At 36.9% G+C, this 26,023-nt stretch overlaps 2 protein-coding genes across 2 annotated transcripts; one reads left to right on the top strand and one right to left on the bottom strand.

Annotated features, from left to right (window-relative positions):
• Positions 1 to 1,880: 1,880 nt before the first annotated feature.
• Positions 1,881 to 2,813, bottom strand: LOC102027510 (olfactory receptor 10X1). Its single transcript, XM_005400315.1, has one exon. The coding sequence runs from the start codon at positions 2,811 to 2,813 to the stop codon at positions 1,881 to 1,883; it is 933 nt and encodes a 310-aa protein (XP_005400372.1).
• A 22,067-nt stretch (positions 2,814 to 24,880) lies between these two features.
• Positions 24,881 to 25,822, top strand: LOC102027287 (olfactory receptor 10Z1). Its single transcript, XM_005400155.1, has one exon. The coding sequence runs from the start codon at positions 24,881 to 24,883 to the stop codon at positions 25,820 to 25,822; it is 942 nt and encodes a 313-aa protein (XP_005400212.1).
• Positions 25,823 to 26,023: the final 201 nt, after the last annotated feature.

A 26,023-nucleotide genomic window follows, 5' to 3' on the forward strand; every position in this document is an offset into this window, starting at 1 on the left:
TGAGTCTAGACAATGTAAATATCTTTGCCCCATCATGAGTGACTAATCCTCAGTATTTCTTTCCAAGATTTTGTATTATGCATATTGAACAACATGTTGTTCCAGTGGCACTAAAGGAAAAGAAGCACACTGACTATTGAAGTATCGGAGAGGTTGAAGATGGTGGAGATTTTGTGTTTGGAAAACTATTCCACGGGAGGAGAGTCAGGGCAAGGGGTGAGTTTAATCCGTTGACATGCATAATTATTTTCGTATATTCTCTCATTTATCTCATTACAAGCCCAAAATAATGGAGATAAGTTTACTCCAAGAGTTTTCATATACAATTTTTATATATTAAGTCCTGGAACCAAATTTATATATTTGATAGAAGCCACAGAGTCAGTTAAGAATAGAATAAAGACATTAAATTATGATGATGCATGCATATTCATGTTTATAGCAGCACAACTCACAGTAGCTAAATCTTGAAACCAACCTGTATATCTATCAACAGACGAATGGATAAAGAAAGTGTACTGTATATACACGATGCAGTACTACTCCGCTCTAAAGGTGGATAAATCTGAGTCATTTGTAGGACGATGTTTGTATTTTGAAACCATAATTTTAAGTGAAATGAATCAGACAAAGAAGCTGAAATATCATGTTTTTTCTTATGTGAAAAACCCAGAATATAACTAAACAGCCAAAAGAAAAAACAAAGTTGGATAATAGGAAATAGGAAAATAGACCTTTTGCAAATAGAAAGGGATCAAAAAATGGAGGACAAGGGAAAAGGGGACGTTAAAAAATTCAGATTGATATGTTCATGTATGAGATATGATGGATGTAATCATTATGTACTAGACACATGTACTAATAAAAATTTAGAAAAATAATAAAAATAAAATGAAATTTCTGAACATCAGAAGCAAAAAAACCAGAATGAAACCAAGTTTCCAGAATTTCTAGGCATCTATGTCTGAATTTTCAGTAAGATCACATATTATTCTGCAGTGTAAATTTCACTGGGTCCTGATGTTGCTGGTGATATAAAGAATAAACGCTGAGTTAACCTAATTTCCTCTATCACATTTTATACTTCACTGAAATTATCCCTCCTTAGTGTTCTTCCCACCGTATCTCAGTATCATGACATAACTCATCAACAGTTCCTTTAAAATATATTCACCTTAAAGAAAAAGTAGATGTCTCTCATATCTATTGTATCTAAATCACAGAAAATACAGGCATTAATGTCTTACTTACTCACAAGATAGAACAGTGCAAGAATTCCCCTATACTCAATAGGTAGTTTTTGGTAATTACCAGGAAGCAACAGTCATGAGCAGGTTTTTACTAAAAATATTTAGTAATCAATATGTCATGAAAATTAAAGAATATGTGTGATACTTATGTGTGTATTTGTATATGTGGAAAAACACAAATAGTCAGTTGTGTTTTTTAATAACATGTATTTCTTATTAGAATGATTCATCACCTGAGGTATGTGACCCTGTACATCAATCTTTCCAGAAAAACTCCTCCACATTTATGTATTTTGATGCTGAAAATTTTCTCAGGGCTGTTTTTCCTTTAACAATCCTCTTTTCTCACTCAAGTTTGGTACAACACAACCAGAAGTTGATTGGCGAAATACTCACATCCACAGGGACATTCTTCCTTTGACAGTGGAGAGGAGAAGGTTGGAAAATGGCATTACCAAGATAGAGGAATACCTGTGATGGTATAGGCCCTAGTGCCACTCTTCTGCTTCCTACACCCACTTCTGAGAAAAGGAAAGATTGTTTAAGTGTCCCAAGAGACCACAGACCAAATGTCCTCCTGAATTCAGGGGACACTATGCAATAGTATAATCTAGAGGAAGTAATCCATGTTTATATTTTTATGGTAAGTGTCTTCCCTAAAATCTTTTTGAAAGCATTCTTCATATCCTTATTCTGAAGGCTGAATATGATGGGGCTGAGGAAAGGGGTAATAACAGTGTAGGGGATGGCAATGAGTGTGTCATCACCCCCTGAAGATTCTGGCTTCAAATAAACAATGGATGCAAAACCAAAGTGGATGATGACCACTGTGAGGTGGGAGGCACAGGTGGAAAAGGCCTTTTGTTTACCCGCAGCTGAGGTGATCCTGAGGACAGTGGAAAGGATGAACACATAAGTCAGGGTGATAAGCAGGAATGTGCCCAGCAAGCCTGACATTGAGATCACTGTGACTATGAACTCCGTGAGGTCACTGTCTATACAGGACAGTCTGACAACTGCCCGCATGTGGCAAAAGAAGTGTTTGATGAGGTTGGGTCTGCAGAAAGAAGCCCTGAATATCATTGTAGTTTCTATCAGAGAGATAAGGAAGCCAATAACCCAAGCAGAGGCCACAAACTGTCCACATGCAACATTGGTCATTAGAATGGGGTATCTGAGAGGTTTGCAGATGGCCAGGAAGCGGTCATAGCCCATTAAAGTGAGGATGACACAGTTAGTACCACCAAGTCCCAGGAAGAAACATGTCTGCAACCCACAGCCTATGACAGAAATGCTTCTGCTCTTGGTCAGAAGATCTTCCAGCATCTTAGGGACAATTGTTAATATGTAGCATGTCTCAGAGAAGGAGAGTGCACTGAGAAAGAGGTACATGGGTGTGTGGAGAGATCTGTCCACCCAAGTTAAACACATGATGGCCGCATTACCTGCCAGAGTGAGAAAGTACAGACAAAAGACGATCACACAAAGGAATGTCTGTGCATGTGGGTAAAGTGAAAAGCCAAGAAGAATGAATTCTCCCAAGACTGTCTGGTTGGTCTTCATTGTTTGCCTGAAACATGAAAGAAAGAATAAATAAACCTTCATCTTATTGCTTGCTATCATCATATGAAATTGTGATGTGAATCAGAAAAATCATTACAGTTACAATTGCCAATTGTGAAGCCATGGATATGTAGGGGAGGTTTTCCTTATTTTGAGGTTTTCCTTTTTTTCCTTACTTTGCATTCATTTATTTCCCCTATATTTTTGCAGCTGTTTATTGAGACATTATGTGACAAAAGGCTTTCTCTGGCATATTATGGGCTGGCAGTATAATAAGAAAAAAAATACTCCAAATGATATGCAGACATAAGATTAACATATTTAGTTCAGCCACATTTGGATAAGAATCTGAAGGCTGAAGAAAATATTGAATGGTTAAGGGAGGCAGGATGCAACATGGAAGCTTTCATATAATATCTGACCTGCTAATACCTACTGAGTGAAGACTGAGAGTTGACTTTTTAGTAATTAGGATCAAACTTGGAAAATAGTTTTTAATTGCTGGAGAAATTTAAAGCCATTATCCCTTCTTAAAGATGACATCGCAGTCCAAAATATTAAAGATAATAAAAGAACATGCCCTTACGGCTTTTCTGAGAGTGAGATAAGAAGAAAGGGCAACCCAGGATTCTTAGAAGTAACAGCAATTGGTAATAATATGAGATGTTATTTAAAAGGTGTCCAGCCGGCAGCGCAGAGAGTAATAAAACAATAAAACACGTTTATTGCTTTAGGGCATGGAGAAGATTGACAGAGAAAGAGAATCTTCTGGGGGCCGGGTCATGTGGACAATGGTTAAATACAGTCAGGCTAGAGGCGGGGTTTAGGGGGTGGGCTAGCTGACGTGGTAGGCTAGCATTGGGCAGGAATGTGGGAAAATGAAACAGGATATTACATAAAGGGGAGTAGGAAGTCGTAACTTGACTCTGGGAAGAAGGGTGGGGCTTAGCACATGGCGTCTAAGGGCCAGTGCCATATTGACCATGGCACATAGTCTCCAATAGGCGGCGCCACAGCGACTACAAAGGAATTATGAAGACCTTTCATTATTAATAAACAGACTCTCTATGCCAGCATAGCACAGTTTAATGATTGATATTTTCCTCATTTTCTTGATTCGGAGATCCACAAACAAAATAGATAAATAATATTTAGTCATTGCATGGATTCTTCAGTAATTCAACATCTAAATTAATCTCTTCCTCCTTTGATCTCCCCAGAACTATGCTCGTCTTTACATGCAATATAGTAAAGCTTTGTATTATATTGAACTATTGTTTTTTCCAACACACACAACATATTTATTGTCAGAAAGTTTATATTTTTCCAAGTTGCCTGAAATATTTATTGATTTCAATATTCACAGTATAAACATGAAGTGTATAAGTAAAATGTGTAAGGCAGCTGTGACTATTCCACCCACTGACCAGATGAGATCATTGTATCTAAGAAGTGGCATATTTGTACCTACAATAAAACTTTTGCCTTTAATTTCATATACTTTTCATATATCAATTTTTTCTCTTTATGGAAAGCTATAATAAGACATATATTGCTCTATTTCTCAAGGTGATGAAATAGAATATTTTAAGAAGATAAAAATTCCCAGTAAATTTTGGATGGAAAATTTGTGAAAAGAAAGTACTTAATCCATAAAAAATTGTGTTTATTTTTAAATGAGCAGATGAGTAGACTTTTCATCCTGACTGGATTTAGTTTCCAGAAGATTACACATTTTTAAAGGCAGAGTCTAGCTTGTACCTGAGAGTTAAAAGAGGTACAAGAAGATGGTCTAAATTGTAATTGATTCCAGATATAAACCACAAGGCTATGGACTCTATCTCAAAGGAACGTTTCATTCTTTGGTCCTCTCAGACCTGTGTATACATGTGTTCCTTCATATTCTTGCATAAGCTACATCTTCTAATCTTTACTTATTTCCTATCAACCCTTTTCCCCTTTCTCATATTTTATTTGTTCTTCTTTAAGTATGAGTTATTGTCTCCTAATTAACTGTGCAATCTTTTCCCAGTGAGAAGGCTGGAGTATATTTTTTTTTCTCTCTTGCCAAAGTGTATCATATTGGGGATGATGTTTTCCTCACACCGTCTTTCAGTGTAATTATCCTCTCTGTCCAAATTTGGTTGAATCTTCCTTGTCTCAAAATCTACTTGAAGATTAATGTTCCTTTTTCTCTTAAAATTTCTTTTCTGAACCCTGTGGGAGTACTTAAAAACAATCCTTTCACTTCCAGAAATATTAGATCTCATATGTTTTTTCTGAAAATTCCTATCAACAAAGAACTTCCCACAACAGGTTTTTAGCTCTCTTGACTTATTAAAGCAACTCTACAAGATAGGCAAGTATATAGATGCTAGAACTAAAAGACTGACTGAGTATGGTTAAAAAAGAGTAGAATAGAATAGAAGTAAAAAGAGAAAGTTATATTAGTGTTCAAATACATGGGGGAGAAAACCTTGATCTTTTGAACACATAGTTTCATTACAAACAACATATCCAATCCCTTTAACAAAACCAGGCATTTGGAGTTTGTTTTCAAAGAGCTATTATTAAATTCAGAAGCATTTTTGAATTGCAAAAAAATCACCCATACAAATTCCAAGACAGGGCTTTTCTTATCAAGTACTTTTAGAACGAGTGCTCCAGGAGCTGCTTAATTAATTTGCTAAGTATTTCTTTGGTTAACAACCAGCAATGGTCTGGATGTGAGAATTCCCATCTTCTTCTGGCATTCTATGAAGGTATGTGTGAAAGAGGGTGAGGGTACTGTATCTTTCCCCACACTCATGTTTGAAGTTGTTCTTAAATTCAGTGTGTACAATTCAATTTGTAATATAGACCAACTAACAAAACAAGTTCAAGACTTTTCAAGACAAGGACGATGAACAGAGACAGTATATAATCTTCACTAAGGCTCTTTTCTTTCATAGTGATGATTATGAGGAGAATAATGTCATACCTTTAGAATACTTTCCTACCTTGTGCCTCTTGTAAATCTTCAAAACCAAACTCACTGTCACAGTTCCGTTCTTTCAAAAGACAGTCTGTCTTCACAATGCTGTTGGAAGTATGTTTTGGTTTCAACTCTCACGAGGTAGAAATCAACTTAATATGAAAGTCATGGTTCTACAAGTCTGGAATTTTATTGCTGCTTGTTTAGTGACATTGGAGAAGTCTTTGTGTCTTCTGGATTTGAGTTTTTCCAGCTGTGAAGTGAGGGAGGGCTCTGAATTTGTGGCAGCTCTAATTTTTATGCCTTTAAAGTTTTAAGACACAAATTGTGAAGTCACAAATGTGCTGTTCTTTGGGGCTCCTGGCCTCTAAATTATAATGGGTTGACCTTCCTCTCTAGCAGTGTAGAAATATTGTCTGATTATGATAATCATGTAAGGTTCCTCAGCTCTAGAGGTTTATTTCTGCTTAAGAGAACCCAGGGGATTCTTCTCATCTTCCATCAGAGGGAGTAGAAAACTTTCTCACCCAACTTTGTAATTTGTTCTCATTACAGTGCTTTGTGTATTGTCTAACTTATAAAACTCTTCTAGAAATCTCCGAGGATTGAAAACTTGCAGCCTTCATCTTGGGCATAAATGAGACCTTCTGTTAGTTTCTAAGTTTTGCTTGGGCAGGGAAGCTGAGTGGAATACGCAACTTCTAGGCTCATTCAACTCTCTCACTGACAGATTTGGTTCTCAAGCAAACTCCAGTCCTGCTCCCCTAAGACTTCCTCTCATTAAAACTTTGACCTGCACTTCCAATTGTAGCAAAAATTTTGTTAATCAATTTAAAGAGATTTCCCCACCCTCGATATCTAATCAGTTCAATCTCTGATCAAACTTTTTATTCATCACAGTCCCACTGATGACACCTAACTATCCTGACTTGTCTTCCCTAGAAACTGTGTGAGATCAGTTTAGCAAAAATTGCACTTTACTCTTAGTGTTTTCTCTTCTGAGCTTTTCATTCTTTGACTCCGTCAACATACACAGAGAGTTCCATGCCTACAAATTTCTACTGCTCTCCACTCTATTCAAAATTGAGCCCAGAGCTCAACTGAGATTTCTTTTCCCCTATTATATTATTTCATGAATAAAAATCTATTTTGCTACTTTAACTACTGCATGACTCTGATTTTCTTTTATACCACTCACATCAAACCCACTCACTTTTTATTTAATCACTGAGTCCCTTGCTGGGTACCTAGGAAGTACCCACTGTGTACTATAGACTGCAATAAGCATTGTGGAAGATCTCAGAAATATACAAGGATGGCATTGTACTAAGGTTTATGTTTCTGTAGAGGAAGTAGACAAGTGTGGATGAAAAGTGACTTGTACTCTAGTATCTGTAAAACAATTAGACAAGATGGGACAAAAACTGGACCAAGGAAGTCAGAACATGTGCCATGGGGCAGGGATCTGGAGAGGTCTTCTGAAAATGAGCAGGGTTGGAACTGCAGTTTCTAGAAGGTTGTATTATTTTGTAGCAGTACAGTTCTCCCAAGCATACCATGGCTACAGAAAGTTAGATATATTTCAAAAATGATCAAATATATCAGATATATGTTGTGACAACAGTTTTAAAAGTCTTGAAAATATGAACAGAAAATGATCCCTTGAAAAGATGCTCAGCATTATTATTCATTAAGAAATACAAAACAAAAACACAATATGTTTATACTGTAAAACTGTTTGAATGTCTGAAATTCATAAAATGATTGACTATGCTAGTAACTTTAACTCATATACTGCTGGCATTCATGTTTAAATTGGAGAACAGCTTGGGAATTTGGAAAATAGTTATTGAATCTCTTGAAAAGTTCAGTATTTTCAGCTTCCTGGAAAAAATGGTGTATAGTAACTTCTTCCTATTCTTTTATCCTAATACAACTACGTGACCTGGAAAAAATTCAACAATCATAAAATATTTGAAAAGTGAAAATGATAGATCAGGTTTGAATGGGTTAGGGATCTCAGGGATTGAAGAACAACACCATAGTAGTAAACTCTCTGGTATTGTTACCTGGAGTGTCCTGCAGTCCAATGCTGAGAACTGTCAAAGGCACAGGCAGAAACAAATGAAAGAAAAGGCCTTGGCTCCCCATGCCGTGTTACCAGCAAAGTAGAGTTGGACAGTCTGCCCTCTGCCTTAAACAGCTGGTGGCAGCAGAGTGAGTGAGCACTGCCAGAAAACAGGAAGGTCAGCCTGTCTCTGGCCTGGGGCTGCAAGATGATGAGCTTCTTTACCCCCAACATATCAGGTCTACAAAGCTAAGGATGGTGGCTGTGCTGTATGCACTGAACCTAAACACTAAATTAGGTGACTTTACAACTTTCAAAGTGTCCTAGCATGATATTGAAAATGTTTAAGATAATGATAAGAAAATGTTTAAGATACATATAAAATCACTCATTATATCAAGACAGAGGAAGTTCTCCAGTGCGAAAAGACAATGAATGCCAATGTTAAGTAAGGCAGACAGACAAGAATTCTAATGAAGACTTTAACATAATCATCAAAATATCGATTCAGTAAACAAGTTCACTTGACACTTTCCAAAAGCCCTAGAAGATACACAAACATTATACAAATATAAGCAAATGAAAGTCACAGAAATGAAAAACATAATAGTCAAACTAAAGTTTTTGTTGTAATTGTTCAATAATTGAGTGGAGATGACAGGTCATAAAATCAGTGAATTTATCGACTGAAGACATTACTCCAGCCCAAATAGTGATCAACCCAGGGAAGTTGATTCCATGACTCTACATGATGAAACTCCTGAAAATAAAACACAGAAGAAAACTAGAAACAAACAAAATGTTAAAAGCCAGGGAGACAGGGCATCACCTACAAGGGACACCAGTTTGAGTGATAATGGATCTCTCATCTGGAACCACTGAGGCAGAAGGAAGTGACACTGCTGTTTCAAGTGCTGAAAGGAAAGAGCAGGCAACAAGAGTTCAGCAACACTGTCTTTCAGCGATGATAGGGAAATAAATACGTTCTTCGAAGAAGAAAAACTAAGAAAATCTTTCACTAAGTGAATGTTTCTTATGCAAAAATTCACTAAAAACACAGTGTATCAGGCAGGTTGAAAATAAAGTAATAGGGGAAAATATAATTGCTAGCATTGATCAAAACCCAGGGTATCTATATTAATATAAGCTGAAGCAGACACAACTGAAGTTAAAACACTGATATTTCTTATAACCTAGTGTCTTGGTTATTTTTCTCTCATTGTTGACACAAAATATCTGATGCCCAAAATTAAGGGAGGAACGTTTTATTTAGCTCACAGTTTGTGGAGGTTTTAGTCCAGGATCAGCTGGCTCTAAAGCAGGGTGGCATGGAATGGGACAATTGTTTAAGGAGGCAGAAGACAGCCAAAGCAGCAAGGACAAAAAAGGGGAAGAAGCCCCTTTTCCTCCTTTATATTGTATATCAGCTATCCTCTCATACCCACTCCATCTCCGTGCCCTCCTCCTTCACAAACTGAGGAAGTTTACAATGTAAGGACCCTGGCCCCCTGCTGAATCACTTAGTTAATCTCTTACACTTCTCAAATTGATACAATGAAAAATATCCTAGAGGGGTAAGGGCATGTCCTTTTCATCCCAGGATGTAGAACTGCTGAATTATTTAGTTAAGTTTTCAGACTCCTCAAGTTCACACAATGTATCAACTATAACAATCCACCCCTTGTCAATTTGGCAACCAGACACATTTCTTTAAACTCATTTCTTTAGTTTTTAGATATAAAGACATTATTCTCATCGTTTTACAACTTAAACATTACCACATAGATTTAACAATCCTTAAGAATCCGTATTAAGTCTATCAACATGATATTATATTAGAACTACAACATTTTGCCCCTGGCCCCCCAAAGGCTCATGTATATCCCTTTATGCAAAAGGCATTTAATCCATCTGTAAGAGTTGTCAAAGTCCTAACAGTTTCAACATTGCTGAAAAGTCTAAGTCCCAAGTCTCCTCCGAGATGTAAAACAAACTCTTAGTTGTAAGCCCCTGTACACTTCCAACATTTAATGGCACAAAAGAAACATTTTTATTTCAAAAGTTACAAACATAGGAATGCAAAGGAATGGGACCAAAGCAAGTCTAAACTCCAGCAGGGCAAAATTTAAGTCCTGTAGTTTTATGTCTAGCATTTGAAACAATCTGTGGCACATTGCAATAACTAACGGGCTTGTATGACTCCACCCCATGGCACTTTTGGTGGTTGTAGCTCTCATGGCTTTTCTTTTAGATCTGCTTTACTCTCTCCTTGTAGATTTTTTAAAGATGATCTACATTTTTGCATTTTAAACTTTTGGGCTCTCTACTGCACTTTAGGCGTTTCACTCACAGTTTTACACACTGCCCTCTCAAGGTCACACTGCCTGGCCTGCAAGCCTTTTGAAATCGAGGTGGAACCTTTTTTAACCTCAGACCTCTTGCATTTTATATGTGCTTAAAAGTAGGCCATGTGGATGATGGTAAGGTCTGCTGCCAGCTGGATTAGTGGCCAGGTTTTTTTCTGTCTTGGCTATAGGGATCGAGTGCCTGAATTGTTAAGACCTCTGAATATGACTCTGAGGAACAAATTTTCTATGCTGTCACCATTTTGGCACATGTTGTGGTCACTGTCACCATTCTAGAACCTGGTGCAGCTGCCTCCACCATTTTGGAACATGATACTCTGTAGCTTTCGCCTCAAAGCAAAGTCTTTTCACTTTTGCAGTTTTGAGGCTGCAAATGGTGGAGACTTGCTGCTTTCTCTGATGTTTGCAAGACATATTGTTTTATTTTTCTGGGTTTTTTTCTCAGCAATGGAGATCTCCTTAGCTCTGTCTTTGCAGTCTATAGCTTTACTGGAGCTGTGTTTTGTTTTTTGTTGTTGTTGTTGTTGTTGTTGTTTGTTTGTTTTTCTCCAGTACCGGGAACCGAACTCACGACCTTGTGCTTGCCAGGCAAGCGCTTTGCCGCTGACCTAAATCCCCAGCCCCTTGTTTTGTTTTGTTTTTCAGAACTCAAAACATTTTAAATCATTCTACTGGGCTTTTTGCTCTTTATTTTTAACATAAATCTGGCTAAAACCCCCAACAATAGCCATGACACTGCCTCAACATTTGACTGCCTTGAAATGTTTTTGCCAGATTAGTCTACCACCTTTAGTCTCAATCTCAGGCAAATGCTCTGGACACTAGCAAAATACAGACAAACTTCTTGCCAAGCCATAACATACATCATCTGGAGTCTAACAGCCAAAGCAGTCTATTTTTTCTCAGCAGTAACCTCCAAAACCTGGTGTTTACCTGCATGATTTTTATCAACCTTTTTGTCTTCTGAGATCTGACCAGACTCTTCCATACAGAACAGTCTAAGGTTATTTTAGTGCTTTTTCTTAAGGCAACATCTCTGAACCTTTTTAAACTCTTTGCACAAGCCATTTCCAAAGTTTCTTGAACCACGTGGTCAGGCATAGTCCCAGCAATGACCCCACTCTTGGTACCAAATCTTGCCTTGGTTATTTTTCTCTCATTTCTGAGACAAAATACATGATGCCCAAAATTAGAGGAGGAAAGCTTTATTGAGCTCACAGTTTGTGGAAGTTTTAGTCCATAATCAGCTGGCTCTGACAGAGTGGTATGGAACAGGAGCAACAGTTTAGGGCAGCCAAATCAGCAGGAGCAAAAAAGGGAAAGAAGCCTCTTATCCTCCCTTAAATTGTACATTGGCTCTCTGTTTATACCCATATCATTTCTGTGCCTTCCTCTTCTACAACCTGCAGGTGCTTACAGTATAAGGACCCTGCCCCCTGCTGAATCACTAAATTAATCTTTTAAACTTCTCAAATTGACACAGTGAACAGCATCTTAGAGCAGTAAGGGAATGTCCTTTTCACTCCAGGATATAAAATTGCTGAGTTATTTAGTGAAGCTTCTAGACTCAAGTTGACACAATGTATCAACCATAACATGTAGTTGTGTAATTTTGCTGTGCCATGCTCTTCCTCAATTAGTTTTAATTTTCATGATTTGGTTAGTTAACTTCTTATGTAATCTTTGGTTTCCCTCTGAAAATTCTCACCTTAGAAGAATGAAAATATTCTCTTGTGTTTTATTTTGGTTGCCCTATATTTACTTTTACATTTATGTCTGTATTCCACTTTGTATAATTTATATACACTAATTCCCCTACTCATGAACATTCAAGTTGTGAACTTTCATGGATATGAATCAACCTCACATTATGAACATTTGTAGATGTGAACAAATAGTGGAAGTAGCTCACATGTCTTCAGGACATTGTCACAGTTGTGCTATTGTGTAGTTACTGTACAGTGCAGTAGTGTACAATAGTACAGTACAGTTGGGGACTTCTTACTGTATATTCATGTGTGTTTTATTTTATTATGCTTCACACTCTATATTTGTGTCAAAGATGTGGTTTTATTTTTTTCTGGTAGCAGGACTCGAACTCATGACATTGCCCTTGCCAGGCAGGTGCTGTGCCACTGAGCTAAATCCCCAGCCCTGTGTCAAAGATATGTACAACTCACTTTGTTGGACTTACAAAAGAATCTCACTTATAAATATTCTCTCAGAAAAAACGTTTTCATAAGCCAAATACTTGCTATATGCAGAATGAAGTGTGATTAAGTCATATTTATTTGTATGTTTTGTTTTCTCCATATCTATGTATTCCTATTCCAGTACTATTTCTGGTTTCAGTACTAGTTCTTCATTGATACTCACAGGGTATTTTGTGGAAAGTAAACAAACTCTGTGGAAATTACTACTTCTGAATTGTATTTTCCCTCAATCTGTTTATCAAACTTTTTGCCAGTGTTACACTGTTTCCATGATTGTTGCTTCATAGTAGTTCTGAAATCAGTAGTTAAATCCTCCTAAATTCCTTCTGTCATAATTTTAGGTCTTCTCATGTCACTATGTCAGACATTACTTCATCAACATCTACAATTCAGCCTCCTAAAATTTTGCTTGTGAATACATTGAATATAATGTATGTAGTTTGCATAATTAACATATTCATAACAGTGATCTTTTTATTCATAAATATTTCATGCATCAATAAATCTACATAAAGCTTTATGAATAATTCAGAATAATTAACATTTCTTCTTACTTTTCTTTGTATTGGGAGACTTACAAATTATTCTTTTCTAGTTCTTCATAAAATGTAATAATATGTAGTTGTAAACTGTACTGACATCACTGTGCTGTAGAAAACTAAACTTATTTTTCCTAACTACAATTTGGTATCCAGAATACAACCTCCATCTCCCTTCTGTCCCTCCACCCTTTCCAGCCTGTATGAATCACTATTCTCTCCTCCTATGGTTTGAGGTCAAAGTTTTACATCTTTTGCATACATGTACACACTTGATATTTCTTTCTGCACCTCTATTAAATGATTTAAAGTAGTATTTCCAGTTTTATTCATGTTGTCACAAATGACAGAATTTCATTCTTTTCAGGGGTGAAGAGCATTTCCTTGTGTGTATGGACCACATTTTCAAAAATTCATCAACTGATGGACACTTCCTTTCTTCCCCTTTCTTGACTACTGTGAACAGTGCTGCTGTAAACATGGAACACGGATGTCTCTGACTTACTGATTTTGTGTCCTTTGGATACACACCTGGAAGTGAGACTTCTGGGTAAGGTTGCTCTATATTTAGTTTTTGAGACATCTCCATACACTTTTCTGTAATGAATGTACTAATTCATATTTCTGTCAAAATCATGCGAGTATTCTTTTTTATCTTCATCCTCACAATCACTTGACATCGTTTGCCTTTTTGATAATCTTGTGAGTATTTCCAATCTAAGATTGGTCAAAACCATAAGTGCAGGACCTACAGATCTGAAGGGATGACTATATACTGAATATTTTCTTCAGAACATTAAACTTCCATATTATTATCTCAGCAATACAGCACATCTATAATTAAACTGTGAAGATCCCCAAAATATCGTGATTTAAGTAAAATAAGATTGTCTTCCTCTTTCATGTACCTGTGAAGTGTTGAGCAACTTACACTGGGCAGGCTCATGGAACTATGCCACTGAAATACTCATAAAATGCTGCATACTTGATAAAGAAAATAGGTTTAATTACCTGAGAATTTTGGAGGCTGGAATTCCAAGATGCAGTAGTTCCATCTGTTTGGCCTTAGTTGAGGGCCTTGTGGTTCCACCACAGCATGACAGATGTCCTTGTGGGAGTGTGTGTGTGTGTGTGTGTGTGTGTGTGTATGTGTGTGTGTGTGTGTGTGTGTGTGTGTGTGTGTGAATGAGAGGTCACAGGGCAAGTCAGGGAGCAAGACACAGGATGGGTGAAGTTCGCTTTGTCTCTAATAACTCACTCTCATGGGAACTAATGCACTTCTGCCAGCCCTGACCCACTCCCAGAGATGGCTTTAATCCATTCATTGCAGAAGAGCCTCCTGGTCTAGTTACCTTCCACTATGCTTCACTTCTTAATGCTTTTTCTACCTCATTTCTGCCACTAGAGAACATGCTTTCGGCACAAAAACCTTTGAGAAGCCAACCACATTCATTTAAGATGATTTAGTCCATTCATAATTAATGTTGTTAGTAATATGTTGAATTTGTAGCTGCCATTTTAGTTTTTATTTTCTATCTCATATATTACTTTTCCCTCTCTCTTTTCTGCTTCTTATATGAAGAGGATATTTTCTAAATTAACTATTAGTTATTAAATGATGTTTTCTGAGTTTGTTTTCCTGGTGTTTGGTATAAGTCTTACTATTTACATTGTAACTTACCCATATCTCAGTTCAAATGAGATATAGCAATGTTACTTCTACAGAGCTCTATTCCTTCTTCCACATTTTTCCAGTATTATTGTTGTATATATTATTGATATAAATATTACACATCTTACTGTATATTTTTCCATATTTTTTAATTTAAAGAGAAAAAACAATAACAAAATAGCAACAACAAACACAAAAACAAAACAAGACAAAAACAATAAAAATGATACAGGATTTCAAAACAAGATGATAGGAATTAACAATGGTTCTTATATTTCATGTTGTTATCTTCAGTGAAGTTGCTGAGATTACCAGATGCAAGAATGCAAGATTGATCAAACCATTAAAGATAATAAAGAATAATAATAATAATAAAAACATTAGAAGTGATACAGAGCTTCACTAGACAGGATGGTAGGAATTCACCAATGGTTGTTATATTGTGTATTGTTGTCCTCATATTAGTTTTTGCAGATTACCAGATATAAGTATGCAAAGTTGGTCAACAAAATTTAAGTGCTCATCAGCAGTACAATCGGTATAATTATCCCAGCTCTCTCTCTCCATCCCATATATATATATATACACACACACACATTTCTTTTTCTCTCCATTTTTTCCTCTGGATTTTCTTTACTATCTGGAATTATTTCCTTAGGCTACTATGATTTTATATTTTTCTGTTACTGGCATGTACACTATACATTTTTCTACGTTGTAAGCTCAATAATGACATATATGTATGTATGGAGAGCATGAGAGAGATAAGTATATTTAATATTTTTTCTTTCTAAATAAGTTAAGAAGAAAAAAGAAGTATACATTCATATTATATATTATAGTTGTAGAGTTAATGTCATCCATGTTCTTTGTTTTTATGTGTGGATTTGAATTACTGCTTGGAGTCAATTGCTTCCGGCTTAAGAACTTACTTTGCTCTCTTTTGCAATGCAGTTCTGCTAGCAAGAAGTTCCTTGAATTTTAGTTTACCTAAATGTTTTTATTTGGGTCTGACTTTGTAAGATAGCTTCACTGAACATAAAGATCTTGGTTCACAGGTCTTGCTTTGTTTTTCAGCTCTTTCAGTTTGTTACTTCACTACTCTATCCTTCATTGTTTCTACTGAGAAATTAACTGTTAAACTAGTTGAGATTCCCTTGTGAATGCTAAGTCATTTTTCTATTGTTCAAGTTTTTCTTCTTGTTTTTCAATTTTTTCTCCTTGTCTTTAGCTTTGAACACTTGTACTATGATGTGTATATTGGGTAGGGTTCTGTGAAGGAACAGAAATATATATGTGCAGGCTTACAAGAACATATACAGCAGGAGTACAGAGTGACCTTTAATCTGCTAGGGAACAAGATGAGCCATTTGCTCTTCAGTGGAAGAGGTCAGAAGCCATAGGACAATAAGAAGGACCAATGATGCTGCCGCAGTCCAAGACTGAAGGCATGGAATCTCCCTGGAGATTGGCTCTTATGAATCTGGATTGAAAGGCTGAAGAAACTGCAGTCTGCTAGTTACATAAGAAACTGGAGTTTTTCTTTGCATGGCAGTAGCAAAAGATGCACTGACTCAAACAGATGGGAGCTTTTCAAAGATGAAGGGACTTCCTCCTTTCTCTTTCATTTCACACAGGCTCTATGCTTGTCAGATGGTGCCACCCATGGTAAGCATGGGTCTTTTCCCTCAGGTGCCGGACTCTTCACCAAGCATCTTTGGAAACACCCCACAGACAAACCCAGAAGTATGTTTTAATAATCTGTTAGATATTTACTAATCTACCCACATTGTCACAATATGTTCATTTAAGCATGTCTTTGCATTTGCCTTAGTTGAGTTTATGAACTTTTCAGATGTGTAGATTTGTACTTTTCATTAAATATGGGAACTATTCAACCATTATTTCTTCAAATATTTTTCCTTTCCCTTTCCCTTTTTGTCTCCTTATAGTACTGCCATTGTTATCAGGCAAGCAGGTTTTAACTCTGTGAGGAAGTATTTAACTGTTCTTCAGTTCTTTGTCTTCAGTGAAAGAATTCAGAAATACATATATGCATTGTAGCATAGAAGCAGAGTTTATTGAAAAGTGAAAGGACAAAGAAATTACTCATTCAAGTAAGAAGGTGGGAAAAGCCAAGCTAGGTAAGTACCTTAGTGGAAGTTTGGACTTCTTGTTACATATAGAGCAGTAGCTCCTGGGGCTTAGTGAGCTGTTATCATTGCTCGGTCTCCATGCTTATTAACTCAGTTTTAGAAGTTACTTTGAAATGTCTGCACCTTCCTGTAAACTTATCTTCATTCTTTTCAGATGATCAGTGTTTTCTTTGAATTATATTATTATCTCAAGGGATTTAATCATTTAAAATATTTTAAAAGAAACAAAATTTTCTAATAAATCAGCATTACTTTTTCATATAGCCAACTGCAGAACAGAGACTGAAATTTATATTGCTGGTAATACAAAAGATAAATGACATATTCATCTTGGATAGACATTCTCTGACTCACCAAAATAAACACAAACTGCTGTATTCATCTAATATCTCAATACCATGACATAGTATAAAAACATGCTTTTGAATATTTTCATGTTAGAGAAAATGGGGTTTTATCTCACAACCATAGTTCAGAAAGGCATAGAACACATGCAAATTAATGTCTTATTTACTTCCAAGATACAATGTTGCAAGAATTCCTTTATCCTCAGTAGGAATTTTTTGGCAGTGGCTGGAACATCACAGTCATGAACAGGTTGTTGTTCAAAGTATTTAGTAATCAATGCTGCATGAACGCTTAAAAAATATGTATGTTATGTTTGTGTATATATTTGTGTATCCCAATATGCACAAATAGTCAGCTGAGCTTTATTTTCAATATATCTCATATTAGAAATGGTTTAACTTCTGAGATATGTAATACAGGGCATGACAACCTATTCTTTTTCCTTGGACAATCTTCTTCTCTCACTGATGAAATAAATTATAGTATTATCTCAAGAGATTCAATCATTTAAAATATTTTAAAAGAACCAAAACTTTCTTCTACAGAGAAATAAAATTCAAATTTGACAACTGGGTGCAGTGGTGCATGCCAGCACTTGGGAGGCTGAGACAGGAGGATTGATGTGAGTTGAAGGCCAGCCTGGGCTACACATTGAGTTCAAGGCAAGCCTGAACTACATAGTGAGACCCTGTCTCAAATTAACACAAAAAAAAAAAAGAAAAAGAGAAAAAAATAGATCAAATGTAGCAAAAGATATAAGCCTAATACCTTCAGAAATGATCTAGCCCTAACTATTGCAACACAAAGAGTTTAATTCCAGTGGCATTATTAAATTTCGGAAAACCAAATACTAAGAAAACTGAAGAAAAAGAAAATGTTTTAAAGCACATGAGACATAGTGCATCTCTTATAAGGACCACCAATTTGAGTGAATTGGTTCTATCACTTGAAACTCCCCTTGTTAGAGGAAAAGGATGCATTGCTTTTGCAGCTCCTGACAGAATAAAATGCAGAGTTCAGCAAAAACGTCACTCAGGAATAAGTGGGGAAACAAAATGTTCTCATAAGAAGTAGAATTAAGCAACTCTTGCTGTAGTTGAATGCTTGTCTGCCAAAAATTCACTGAAATACAGTACTTTAAGTAGTAATGGGGGTTAAAGTTTTGATTTTTAGTAATAATCGAAAAGATAGAGTATCTACACTAATATTAGCTAAGGCAGATGCAATTGTGAATAAGAAGAAATTGGTACTACAATATAGTTATATAATTTGATTCTTCCATCCTGCTCATCAATGAGTTTTGAAGTTTTCAGCTTTCATAGTTCAATTTGTTAATTTTTAATATCATTTTTACATTTTGCTAAGTAAATTCTTCCCTCAAATAATGAAGATATTCTCCTGTGTTTTATTTTAATTGCCCTATATTAGGCTTTACATTTAGGTCCATTTCCCACTGCACACAATTTATGTATACAGAATGAAGCTGTGGTTAAACTTTAATTGGTTCTGTGTAAGGTTTTTTTTTCTGCTGCAAGATGTAATTGTTTTAGTAACATTTGCTGGCAGGATTATCCTTTCTTCATTGAATTAAATATGAACCTCTGTAGAAGTTAAATTTACTTTATATCAAAGTTATTATTTCTGAATTCTATTTTCATTCCATATACCTATCTGCCTATTGCCAGGTGTACACTATTTTTTATTGTTGTTGCTTTATAGTAATTTTGAAAGTAGCAGCTGAATTCTATAAGTTTCTTTTGTTGGAATTTCTAAGGTCTTTGCATTTTCATACCACATTCAGTATTATCTTATCAAATTCTACAGCAAAGCTTCATGGAATTTTGATTCTGGATGATTCTGGATGCATTGATGTACACTACAGGAAGTTTTGAGATTCACATATCACAGTATTGAGTCTTTTCATTCTTAAATATTACATACAAAGTGTTCTGATTAGTCATGATAATTAGTACTTCCATTTCCTTATCATTTCTTTATAGCTGGAGTCCTTTCATTTTCTGTTTTCTGTTCTAGATCTTCATAAAATATATAATAGATTGTTGTAAACTGTAGTCACACTACTGTTCTGCAGAGAAGTACAACTTATTCTATCTTATTCTATTTTGGTTTCCATTTTCCAACCTCCTCTTCTCCCTGCTCTCTCTACCCTTCCCCACCCATATGAAGCACTGTTCTGCCTTCCTCCTCTTTGATGTCAACTTTTGTAACTTTTCCACATGAGTGGTACCATCTAGTATCTGTCTTTCCATGTCAGGATAATTTCACTCAACATAATGTCCCCGGGTTCTATTTTGCCAAAAATTTTAGCACTATTCCTACATTAGCCACGATTTGGAATCAAGCCAGACAGTCAAAGAGTAAACAGATAACATTTAGAGCATGATAGTATTCAGCCATAAAAAAGAATGAAATACTGTCATTTGTTGTACAATGGGTGGAATTTTTTGAACTGGGAATCTTGCTGATAGAAATTGATTTCTTAAAACAAATTTTGAGCTATTCTTGATTTTATTTTGTCATCTTTTCCTTTTAAATTAGCATTTTTAAGTTCTCTGATTTTTTTGACACTAACCGTGTTCACACTGTGTCATTATTGTCTATTTGCCTGTAGGATCTGGCAATAATTAATATTTCCTCTTTTATCTCTGTGTTTTGTAATTATTTTCTCTTTATTTCTGATCAGTTCTGTGAAGGATTTGTCACTTCCCTATGAACATCAAAAATCTAGATTTTGGCATTGCTGATTCTCTTTTATTCCTACTTTTTATTACTATTCTTATCTTCATTATTTTCCTTCTTGTTCCTTCTTTTGGGTTACTTTGTCTTTTTCTCCTACATCCTAACACACAGATCATGGTTTTGTCACCAGCCAGTTGAGGGTTCTTTTGCTTGATTCAGCTAGAAACTATTAATTAGCAAAGTGAAGCTCCACTAGCTTTCCTGATGCCACTGGTAAGACTGCTTAATGCCTGATGCCACTGCTTGAGGGTCTGATTCGATTGCTGATCTTGTCCACCTGCTGGTCCCCAGAGCTTTTCCAGGCTAACAGCCCCTGGAGTTTATAGTTTTTTCCTTTAAAGTAACTTCTCTGTTCACACTACTCAGGATCAGAGGTTTCAGTAGATTTATAAGACCATCCAAGCCTACATTACCCATGAAAGAAATCCCAAGCAGATTTATAAAACCACTGGAGCAAGGCTTCACTTGATCAAAGTCTATGCTACATCACAGGGATTTCATTACATGGAAAGGAACCCTGCTGTACTAATCAGAGAAGTGTGAAGGAAATGTTGCTCCAATAGCAGGGGCAGGCCTGTGATTGGTTCACATTTGGGCCTGTGGATTTGTCCAAACTGATCTAAACTCAAACCTTCTGATAAGAGCCTACTGATTGGTTCAAATTCAATTGTACTGCTCAGTTCAAATTCAAACCTTGGCAGGGCATATAGCTTACTGGCACAGTGTCCTCCTGGAAAGCACAAGGCCCTGAGTTTGATTTCAAGTGCAAAAAATAAAAAAAAATTAAACCAGCCCACTATCTCTTGGAGGGGGTACCAGGTGTCCCAGATAATTGTAGCTGTCATGGTACTGTTCAAAAAAACGTAGGGGATACATGAGTTCCTTGGTTGATAGCTATCACACTTTCAGCATAACTAGCCAGCTAACATCAAGGACTCTTCAATGGGGCTAGATTTTTCAATGGGGTTGATCACAGCTTAATGAAATTTGGGAGGGTTATAATGGGCCCAATTTCCTCTCCTCCTGGTCTTGGCTGTATTAAGATGGTTTCTTCACAGCTTTTTAAAAGAGGCAGCTGTAGGCTCTGGAGCAGCAGAAAGGGTGCTGGGGAAATCTCAGCTGACAGTTGAGCTGTACCTCCTTTACCTCCTGTTGGAGTGTCCCAGGGTACAGTGATCACTCAGCAACCCAGGAAGACACCTAGGCAAGTTGCTCCAGTCCATTCTTGGGCTGTGGGTCTGAAAGAGACCAAAGGGAAGAACAGGGGAAGGGCGCCACAGCCGTTGGCCAAGCCATGTTCCCTCCAGAGTGACAGGAGAAAGGAGGGAGAGCAAGATACTTCTCACTGCCTCCTATTCAATACTTTCTGCTTTATTATATAAGAATTAAAAACTATAACTGTGCATTTAATAATTTAATAAATATTAACAGGTTTTATTTTTCTTAGGTAGTAATATTTTCTTGTTGTTTATTATTTTTTGACCGTTAGTTATGTAACACAAAAAGAGATGTTTATTGGCCTGACTTTATTCATCCATCTACCACTAATTCCAACTAAAGATATGCACACCCGATATGCTCTCTGATTGGCCTCATCAACATGACATCCTTGAGTTAAGCATGACTTGAGTGGGTAAGATATAAAACCCAAAATAGGGTGTTCTTCCTGTTGAGCATAAAATATGAAAGAAGGGGTTAAAATGATATGAAAAGACGTAGTGTTTCCTTCTAAAGACAAAAAGTTACTAAACATGTACAAAAACACTCAAGTCATTGGAAAACATTCAAAGGCAGTTAAAAACTTGAGAAGCAGTTAATTTTAAAATATTACTATTTCATCGTACCAAATGAGAACTGCAAATCTGAAGATTTCTTGTCTAGAAGTCCCCAGCATACACCACCCAGTCTACAGTGGACAACAATCAAGTTCAGAGCAGAAGCAAATTTGGAAGTTTAAAAGGAAAATGTTGTAAATGAAAGGTATGGAAGAACTACCATACCAAATTTGTGTATTGTCTCTGTTCAAATCCCTGATTTACCACAGGGAATGCAGTGAAGTGGTGGGAGAGATAAAAATAAGGAGAAGGAGAAGAAGAGGGAGAGGGAAAGGGAGAAGGAGAGAAGGGACAAATGGGGAGGAGGAGGGAGAGGAGAGGGGGAAGGGGAAACAAACAAAAAGAAAGGAACTAATTGGAAACCTGAAGTACAAAAGTACAGTAACTGAACTGAAAAATTCAGGAAATGGTCTCAATAAAGGTTGGAAATGACACAAGGAGTAGTGAATTTTAAGTTATTATCTGATCTGTAAAATACAGATGGAAGTAGAGATGAAGTGGACAAGTTGTTTTAGAGCTTTTAGACAGTGTGAAGATATTTATCACAGGTGCCATTAAAAGCTAAGAAGTGAAAAAGAAAACAAAATTGAAGAAATAATACAAAGCCCACCAAAAAATGTGTACACATTTCAGGAAAGAAAAATAGTACAATTTTTTTTTTCTCAACTGATGGGGGTACTCTTGTATGGGAGACCCTAAAGGATGTCATATATCACAGAAAACCCAGTACGTAGCCTGCCTTTAGGGAAGAAACTGAAAATGTGTGTGCAGCAATGTCAATTACAAAGGCTACCCAAGCAGCAGTCTACTCTAACAACAAATGTCTGGAAGCTGGTCGCCACCACTTTAGGCACCTCCTGCAACTATAGGGGCTGAAGGTGAATTATATTAATCTCACAATCTCAATAAATTTAGCATTAAATATTTATACAAGCTTTTTCTTTTCCTGGATTGTGTATACATTTTTGGTAGACTCTGTACTTGAAAACTGTCCAAATTTGGTGGAAAATATGAAGATGCTATCTCATCATATCTGACAGACCAATAGTAAGAGAAAAGTACAAAGTATACCAAGTATGTTATAGTCAAATTATTCTATGCGTGTATGTTAAAATGCATGGTGTAAAACTTAGACTAAAGAGACAGTGCTGAAATGAGAAAAATGAAACAGCATTTAGTAACTTGGTGAGCATTGGTTAAATGCAAAAAGATTATTCATACACAGAAATTCTTCCTCTTATTTTTTATTTATTTTTAATGTAATAGTACATGTTTGGGGTACATAATGAGTATGTACGTTCATTGTGAATATTTGGTACATGTACACAACACATCTTCATTATTTTTAAGGACCCCCTCTTCTTTTTCCTTACTTTTTCCCTCCATTTTTTGGTCTTCTTTCCATTTGCAGTGTATCTATCTCCCTGTTTCATTGATCTTTTAATTTGCCCTTTATTTACACTTTGGATTTCTCGTGGGAAAGAAGACATACAGTATTTAAGCTTGTGTGTCAGATTTATTTCACTTAACATTATGTTTACACTGTGCACCATTTTCTTACAAATGACTCAAATTTATCCTTTTTTATGGCAGAGTAGTACATTATGGGTAAATACAACACTTTCCTTAACCATTTGCCTGTTGATGAAGACATAGGCTGCTTCCTAGATGTAGCTATGATGAATGGTGTTGCTACCAACACTGTAGCACTGTAAAATGTAAATATTAACATTATCTAGCTAGCTAGCTTGTAAATTTTAAGAGATTTATCATGTAAAAACAATATATTCAGTACATAATAGAAACACAAATTATGGCTTGAATCATAGTCATTCTTTGTCACATTCCCTGTTGTACTTTCCCCCAAAGGGTATTCCCAACTAATGACAAGAAGCGTAATTAGATGTGCCTCCTGAAATAGCACCCGGTGGGACTGGGGAGTCCTCAGAGAGACACTGTTTGGATAGAAGCAGATATGATTCATTGCTTGGAGCTAGAGCTTTTTGAAAGAGATTTCTTGGTGTTATTTGGAGACCACTGTACTCAGAGTAAGGGTTTCTGAGATAGGCCTCAGGTCTTTCCCTGCTGGAAGATAATAGTACATGGCTACTAAAGGGCAGAATTTACTCTCATTGTGAGCCTCTTTGGATGAGGAGAGAATCTTCCCTTGCCTGACTTCTCTCACTGTTTGGTTTTTGCTTCATGGCCCATGTTTGGTGGGTGCCGCACAATGTAATAGCTGATCTTTGGACTAAGGATACCTGATGTAAGACCCATCTGGAGCCCCGTTCTTCCATCAGTGCTCAGCCTGGTTGCACATGTAAAAGGAACCTACTTTACACTCTGCAAAAAATTGGGAAAGGGTAAAATGACTTGGGGAGATGAAAGTGGTTAATGCCAAGCATGATGTTTCTTAATATATATTTGTAGGAATAAGTTTCCTACAGTGTCTAAAGAAAGAAAGCATTGTAGGGTAAAATAATGTTAGATTAGAACTTGACATTTTTTTCTCCAGTGATGTTTCTGTGTGACTTCGAGAAAGTCACTTTAACTTTCTTGGTCTTTGTTGCCTGATCTGCAATATTATGTCCATCAACTACATCTGTGTCTACATCCAATGCACATTCTAATAGAAAATATGCATGTATGCTAATGTATATTCTTATGTGGCAGTATATGTATAGTCAGTATGAACATATATGTGGAACATAGTTCCTCTAGACTGCAGACTATCCAAATACCTATGTGTTTGTTATGTAAAGACATGCATTTTATATTTATGGATATGATCATGAATAGTAAGTATACAATGCATAGTTCTGAATGTGTGAAATATGCATAACTTGAATGTATATATTTTCTATGTGTCTGCATACATCCAGTCATATATGTGTTTATTGTGGGTGTGGGCATGTGAATATGTGTGATGATTGTGTATCTTTGCACACATGTATGTACTGGTAGGTTGTGTGTGGATCCATGTATTTTTTTTTGCCTAATGTAACGAATACCTTTCTGAAATTTGGCTATAGTCAAGATCTTCCTCTTTTGTTTACAACAGGTGCAAAGAACAGAAACTAGACATCTACTGGTATGGTGGAAGGAATCAGCAAGCGTGTGAGCAATATCACTCAGAATGGTGCAGAAAAATGTAACGTGCTGGAGGGGCTTTGTCTTCCTGGGCTTCTCCAGCTTTGGGGAGCTACAACTTCTGCTTTTCGCCTTGTTCCTCTCTCTGTATGTCATTACGCTGACCAGCAATATCTTCATTATTGTAGTCATCAGGCTGGATAGCCACCTGCACACCCCCATGTATCTTTTCCTGTCCTTCCTATCCTTCTCTGAGACCTGCTATACTTTGGGTATCGTTCCTAGGATGCTCTTTGGCCTGGCTATGGGGAGCCAAACTATCTCCTACGCAGGCTGTGCTGCCCAGATGTTCTTCTCTGCCTCGTGGGCCTGTACAAACTGCTTTCTTCTGGCTGTTATGGGCTTTGACAGATATGTGGCCATCTGTGCTCCATTGCACTATGCCAGCCGCATGAATTCCACCTTCTGTTCCCAGCTAGTCTTTGCCTCCTTTCTGAGTGGATACCTCTTTGGCCTGGGAATGACACTGGTCATTTTCCACCTCTCCTTCTGCAGCTCCCATAAAATCCAGCACTTTTTTTGTGACACCCCTCCAGTGCTGAGCCTCGCCTGTGGGGACACAGCCCTGAGTGAGCTGGGGATCCTCATCCTCAGCTTGGTGGTCCTCTTGGTCTCTTTCATCTCCATCACCATCTCCTACATGTGCATCTTGGTAGCTATCCTGAGGATCCCCTCTGCTGATGGACGGAAGAAGGCCTTTTCTACCTGTGCCTCACACTTCACAGTGGTCATTTTTCACTATGGCTGTGCCTCTTTCATGTACCTGAGACCCAAAGCCAGCTACTCCCTTGAACGGGATCAGCTTATTGCTGTCACCTATACTGTGGTGACCCCTCTCCTCAATCCCATCGTTTATAGTCTAAGAAATCGGGCTGTGCAGACAACTATGAAAAATGCTTTCCAAGGGAGCTTACTGGGTAAGAGATGAAGGACAGCCCAAAGGGACACTTGCCTCTGTGTAGGCTGATCAAAGACTGGGAACAAAATCTGAGGGGCCAGTTAGCCCAGGCCTCAGGCCAAAGTTGTACCTTCTGCCAGGCCCTGAAAGAGCCCACTCTGCCTCTGCATGCCCTTCTTCCCAGCTGCTAGGTATACAGAGACAGTCTTCCTGATCTGCCTACTGTGATCA

The sequence above is a fragment of the Chinchilla lanigera genome, unplaced genomic scaffold (genome assembly GCF_000276665.1).
Source record: "Chinchilla lanigera isolate Chin_1 unplaced genomic scaffold, ChiLan1.0 scaffold00067, whole genome shotgun sequence".
In the NCBI taxonomy this organism is placed as follows: domain Eukaryota; kingdom Metazoa; phylum Chordata; class Mammalia; order Rodentia; family Chinchillidae; genus Chinchilla; species Chinchilla lanigera.